Source organism: Calidris pugnax, unplaced genomic scaffold, assembly GCF_001431845.1.
Source record: "Calidris pugnax isolate Ruff unplaced genomic scaffold, ASM143184v1 scaffold384, whole genome shotgun sequence".
NCBI lineage: Eukaryota > Metazoa > Chordata > Aves > Charadriiformes > Scolopacidae > Calidris > Calidris pugnax.
The window spans coordinates 228,007-234,304 of NW_015091144.1; the positions used below are offsets into that span (position 1 = coordinate 228,007).

Consider the following 6,298-nt stretch of genomic DNA (forward strand, 5'->3'; position numbering starts at 1 on the left):
CTCCTTTCAGGGAGTTGGAGAGAGCAAGAAGGTCTCCCCTCAGCCTCCTCTTCTCCAGGCTGAACACCCCCAGCTCCCTCAGCCTCTCCTCATCAGACTTATTCTCCAGACCCCTCACCAGCTTTGTCGCCCTTCTCTGGACCCGCTCCAGCACCTCAATGTCTTTTTTATGGGAGGGGGCCCAAAACTGGACACAGCACTCGAGGTGAGGCCTCACCAGTGCCCAGTACAGGGGGACAATCAAAGAGTCTGGCTCCCTCCTCCTTCAACCCTCCCTTGAGATACTTAGAATCATAGACTCATAGAATGGTTTGGGTTGGAAGGGACCTTAAAGATCATCTAGTTCCAACCCCCCTGCCCTGGGCAGGGACACCTCCCACCAGCCCAGGTTGCTCCAAGCCCCATCCAGCCTGGCCTTGAACCCCTCCAGGGATGGAGCATCCACAACTTCCCTGGGCAACCTGTTCCAGTGTCTCACCACCCTCATAGTAAAAAATGTCTTCCTGAGATCTAATCTGAATCTTTTTTCTTCCAATTTAAAACCGTTTCCCCTTGTCCTATCATTACCCTTCCTGGCAAAGAGTCCTCCTCCAGCTCTTCTTGTTGAGTGTGGGGTTTAGTTGGTGGGTGCGGTGTTTTTGGTGGGCGTTTGGTGTGATGTGGGTTTTTTGTTTTGGTTTGTTTTGTTTTTTTTATTTTTTTGGTTTTTTTTGTGGTTGGACTCGATGATCTCAGAGGTCCCTTCCAACCACTAAGATTCTGTGATTCTGTGATTCTTTAGGCACCCTTCAGGTATTGAAAGGCTGCTCTAAGTTCTCCCTGGAGCCTCCTCTTCTCCAGGCTGAACAACCCCAGCTCCCTCAGCCTGTCTTCAGAGGAGAGGTGCTCCATCCCTCTCATCATCTTCGTGGCCCTGTTGACCTTAAAGATGATCTTGAAGGTCCCTTCCAGCCCAAACCATTCTATGATTCTGTGATGGCAACAGCATCCCCAGCTCTCTCCTCCGTGGAGAGCAGACCAGCAGGATTTGCTGCCGGAGGGTGCGGGGTCCTGAGGGACATGGTGTAGGGGAGGACTTTGTAGAGTAGGGGAGATGGTTGGACTCGATGATCCCAAGGGTCTCTTCCAACCTGAATGATTCTATGAGAGCCCCCACCGCTGCCGCTCTCCTTCTCCTCTCCCAGCTGCGGGGGCTTCCAAAAGGCAAGACCCAAGGAGCCGTGGAGGCTGGAGCACTTGGTGTGCCCCAGCTCTGCTGCGGCCCCGTGCCAGGGGGTGGGTGGGCCTCTGTGACGCCCAGCAACCCACTAACGCAAATAGCCAGTGGCTCCTCTCCTCCCAGCTCACGCATTGGGCTCCAATTTCTCGGCGTCAGCCTCCGCCAGCGCTCAGCTGTCGGTTCCCCTCTGCCCTGTCACTCCTGCTCTCCACGGGACCGGGGTGGCTGCCCCCCCCTTCCCTACGCAGCCGGCACTGGAAGAAGGGCTGGGGGTTCAGCAGCCAACAAGGCCCCGACGTCTGCCACCCTTCGCGGGGTGTTTCATCGCAGGACCAGAGCTCCCGGCGCAGCGTAAGTGTGTCTCTTGTGTGTGGCTTCCCCTCGGCGTGGCCACCAAGCCCCACGGGCCTCTGCTCCACCCACGTCGCAGCAAGACCCCGGGGCTCTTTGCTTCTGCAGCTCCCCCTCGTCCCAGGACCCCCCAGTCTCTCTGATGGTCACCCTGGTGGGTTTCCATGGGGGATCACCCATGTGGGAGGGATCACCAAAAGCAATGATGATTGAGTATTGTGTCCAGTTTTGGGCACCTCAATCCAAGAGAGATCTGGAGGTGCTGGAGCGAGTGCAGAGGAGGGCAACGAAGCTGGTGAGGGGGCTGGAAAACAAATCCTGAGGGAGTTGGGACTGTTTAGTTTGAGGAAGAGGAGGCTGAGGGGAGACCTCATCACTCTCTGCAACTTCGTGAAAGGACACTGTAGAGAGGTTGGTGCTGGTCTCTTCTCACAGGTAATTAGTGACAGAACGAGAGGGAATGGCTTCAAGCTCCAACAGGGGAGGTTTAGATTGAACATTAGGAAGGACTTTTTCCCCCAAAGAGTGGTCGGGCGTTGTAAGAGGCTGCCCAGGGAGGGGGTGGAGTCCCCATCCCTGGCTGTGTTGAAGGGCCGTTTAGATGCAGTGCTGAGGGCCATGGTGTAGGGGAGGACTTTGTAGAGTAGGGGAGATGGTTGGACTCGATGATCCCAAGGGTCTCTTCCAACCTGGACCATTCTATGATTCTATGAGTAGAAGGACCATGGGGATGGTGAACACTCAGTGGAGGAATTGGGCTGTTTTGGGGGATGCAGGGGCAGATCCCGCCCCAGGGGTATCACGGGGCTTCTACGGAGAAGAAAGCCAGACTGTGTGGTGACACCAGACAACGTGCTTGTTCTAGGGGGGCAAGAATAGCACCATTTGCAGTTTAATCATGAGATGGAGATGTCTAGACAGAGATGGACACATGCAGGTAGCCCAGGGTCTGGTTCACAGCACTGGGCACCACATCCACCAACCCATCAGCAGCACTGGGCCAGCTGGGACGGGTGCCTGTGGTTCTCCAGGCGGTGCAGCAGGACCTGGTGTGTTCCTCAGGACTTGCCCACAGCAGAACTGTGGGCAGGAGATGGTGCTGCTGGAGCAGAGAGAAGCCACTGGCTCAGGAGGTGCTTCCCATCCAGCGAGGTCTGGCTCTCCTGCCCTCACTGGGCACCCACAGTGGGACCAGCCCCAGCCACCGTGACCACGTGTCTCTTTTCCCCTCGTAGCATGACGGAGAAGGAAGCGCCAGAGCCACCAGCGTCACCTGCTTCAGGTGGGAAACCCAAGAGCCGGGTAAGTGGGTGCCCACAGGGCAGCTTGGGTGGGTGGGGGGAAGCCACTTTTCCATCATTTCCATTCCAGCCCCAGGAATCTCTGTGGGGACAGGGGTGCCCAGTGGGGCTCCTGAGCTGGCAGGGCAACCAACTGGGTGGCCATTTCCCAGTTTGGCTTTTCCCTGGGGCACCCACATCCACGTGGTGCTCAAGAAAGAGTCCGTTTCTCCTGTTGGGGGGGACCTCCCCGGGGCCAGGAGAAGAGCCCCCCTTCTTCCTCACAGCATTTCTGCCCCAGGATGTTTGGGGTCTCCTCCCACTTGGGCAAGAAGGAGTCTCTAGGTCAGAGCAAAGGGGCAGGGAGCTGGGCTGCCTGCATCACCCCACACCACCCCTGCCATCTGCGACGCATCCTCTCCTGCCCCAGCAGCTACAGAAGCTGAAGCAACTTTTCCAGCGAAAGCCCAAGGAGGAGACGGCACCGGAGCCACAGCCCAATGGGGAACTGGTCAGCCCCTCGGGGGGACCCATCTACTACATCTATGAGGAGGAGGAAGAGGAGGAAGAGGAGGAGGAGCCCGAGCCCCCTCCCGAACCCCAGAAACTTGTCAACGACAAACCCCACAAGTTCAAAGATCATTACTTCAAAAAGCCCAAGTTCTGTGATGTTTGTGCCCGCATGATTGTCCGTGAGTCCTGAGGGGGCTGGGGTCCGTGGTGAGGGGCGAGGGCTGGGGGCCAAGGCTGCTGAGGGCTCCAGCCCGGCCATCCCTGTGGCTGCAAGTGTCACATTGCCCTCTCCTTTCCACCCCTCTGCCTCCCCCCCCATCATCACCAGTCAACAACAAATTTGGCCTGAGGTGCAAGAACTGCAAAACCAACATCCACCACCACTGCCAGTCCTACGTGGAGATGCAGCGCTGCTTCGGCAAAATCGTGAGTGGCCCCACATGCCCCTGGGCTTTGGGGCACGTCCTCAGGGGGAAGGACCACGGCAGGTCCTTTTTGGGCACGACCCAGGTGCCATCACCCTCCTCCCCTACTGGCTCTGATGGACAACCCCCTCTTAACCCTCATCCTGGAAGGGGGTTTCTCTCCTCCCCTCAACACCCACAGGAGAGCCCATGGGTCTGGGGGGTGGTGGATGCTCTGACCCTCCCTCTTTTCCTCTCCAGCCCCCAGGGTTTCGCCGGGCCTACAGCTCCCCCCTCTACAGCGACCAGCAATACGCCTGCACCAAGGATCCGCTCTGTAAGTACCATCCCCGGGTCAGGGCACCCCATTTTTTGGTGTCCTGTAGCTGAACCCCCCCTCGCTGTCCCTGTGCCCCCGCAGCAGACAACAGGAGCGACCCCGTCTTCGAGACCCTGCGGACGGGGGTCATCATGGCCAACAAGGAGCGCAAGAAAGGGCAGGATGACAAGAAAAACGTGAGTGCGGGGTTGACCTGGCGCTCCAAATGCCCCCAAGGGTCCTGCCAAGCACCGTCTCAGTTTGTGCCCGTTGCCCCTCGTCCTGTCTCCAGGCACCACTGGGAAGAGCCCGACCCCATCCTCTTGACACCTGCCCTTTAGATATCGAGGAGATCCCCTCTCAGCCTTCTCCAGCCCCAGGTCTCTCAGCCTTTCCTCATCAGAGAGGTGCTCCATTCCCTTGATTGCCTTTGTAGCCTCCATGGATTCTTTTCAGTAGTTCCCTGTAGTTCCAGTAGCTCCCTGTCCTTGAACTGGGGGGCCCAGAACTGGACACTGTACTCCAGATGTGGCCTCACCAGGGCAGAGTTTCACCCTGCGAAAGGGAGTCTTCAGTTCAGGTCTCCATCCTGGGGCATGTTCTGCTTCCCCTGGTTGACCCGGACACGGGAGATCCTTGGGTGGAAGCTGGTCCCAGGGCAGGGAAGCAGCATCAGGAGAGATGTCGCTGCCCTCCTCCTGTTTCCAGGCACCTCTGAAGGGGACAAGAAGACTGAGAAGAGCCCAACAGATGACAAGGTAACCGTCATCCTCACCCTACACCCAAAAAGGTCCCCAGCCTTGGAGCAGCGTGGGCAGAGGCTGCAGGGCTGTCCCTGCTGGGCTCCCTGGGGCTCTCCTCACCTTCGCTGGGGTTCCTCTCTTTCCTCCTCCCCCAGAACAAGAAGCCACAGCCAGGGATGCGCGGGGGCTTCATGCAATCTCACTATTTTGTGGCACTTTATCGCTTCAAAGCCCTGGAGAAAGATGACCTCGATTTTCCGTAAGTTCCTGCTATTTCCAAGGCTTCGGGGGTTTCTCTGGAGGTGGTTCCACTGATTTCTTGCACCCCAGGCTTGATGTTGAGCTGCTCACGTACAGGACCCCCCTTTCCTGAGCCCACAGGCCGGGTGCTTTCCTCAACCCCCCCCGACACAGGGCTCTAGGAGCTGGTGCTGGGGGAAGGGAGATTTTCCTTGCCCAACCTCAGGGTCCCCCAACTCCCCCTCACCCCGAGCCCTTCCTTCCCTTCGCAGGCCGGGGGAGAAGATCACGGTGGTCGATGACTCCAACGAGGAGTGGTGGAGGGTAAGGCCCGTGTCCTGCAAACACAGAGGGGAAAGATGCAGAGTTTAAAGCCAAAAGGGGGAGGGCAGCTGGGGGGGCCGATTGCGCTCGACGGAGGGCACAAACCCCCAAATCTGCTGCGTCCTCATGCCAACCCACAGCCTCGTGTGGGTCAGCGTGGGGGGACAGGTCAAACAAATTGGCTCCAACCAACCACCTCGCACCCGTTCACTGACTTCTTGCAGGGGAAGATCGGTGAGAAAATTGGCTACTTCCCCCCAAACTTCATCATCCGGGTGCGGGCAGGAGAGCGGGTGCACAAGGTGACGCGCTCCTTCGTGGGCAACCGGGAGATCGGGCAGATCACGCTCAAGAAGGATCAGGTGAGATGGGAGCGTGGGGTCACAGCCCGTGGGTCTCCAGCCCCCCATCTGCATCTCTGCCCCACCCCATGGCACCCCATGGCCCCCCACGGCACCCCATGGCATCTACAGCACCCCACGGCACCCCACAGCACCACACGGCATCCACAGCACCCCATGGCACCCTATGGCACCCTATGGCATCTACAGCACCCCATGGCACCCCATGGCATCCCAGGGCACCCCATGGCACCCTATGGCATCCACAGCACCCCATGGCACCCCATGGCATGAGATGGGAGCGTGGGGTCACAGCCCGTGGGTCTCCAGCCCCCCATCTGCATCTCTGCCCCACCCCATGGCACCCCATGGCCCCCCACGGCACCCCATGGCATCTACAGCACCCCACGGCACCCCACAGCACCACACGGCATCCACAGCACCCCATGGCACCCTATGGCACCCTATGGCATCTACAGCACCCCATGGCACCCCATGGCATCCCAGGGCACCCCATGGCACCCCATGGCATCCACAGCACCCCATTGCACCCCATGGCCCCCC

At 58.9% G+C, this 6,298-nt stretch overlaps 1 protein-coding gene across 1 annotated transcript in view; it reads left to right on the top strand.

The window, feature by feature from the left end:
• The first annotated feature begins 1,377 nt into the window (after positions 1 to 1,377).
• The window catches only part of STAC3 (SH3 and cysteine rich domain 3), a 5,395-nt gene continuing 474 nt past the window's right edge, over positions 1,378 to 6,298 (top strand). The window contains exons 1-10 of the mRNA XM_014958894.1: positions 1,378 to 1,570; positions 2,806 to 2,872; positions 3,281 to 3,542; positions 3,692 to 3,789; positions 4,029 to 4,104; positions 4,189 to 4,365; positions 4,807 to 4,844; positions 4,985 to 5,088; positions 5,342 to 5,393; positions 5,618 to 5,755. Coding sequence (XP_014814380.1) covers positions 2,807 to 2,872; positions 3,281 to 3,542; positions 3,692 to 3,789; positions 4,029 to 4,104; positions 4,189 to 4,365; positions 4,807 to 4,844; positions 4,985 to 5,088; positions 5,342 to 5,393; positions 5,618 to 5,755 — 1,011 coding nt within the window. The 5' untranslated portion in view covers positions 1,378 to 1,570; position 2,806. The remainder of the gene's footprint in view (positions 1,571 to 2,805; positions 2,873 to 3,280; positions 3,543 to 3,691; positions 3,790 to 4,028; positions 4,105 to 4,188; positions 4,366 to 4,806; positions 4,845 to 4,984; positions 5,089 to 5,341; positions 5,394 to 5,617; positions 5,756 to 6,298) is intronic.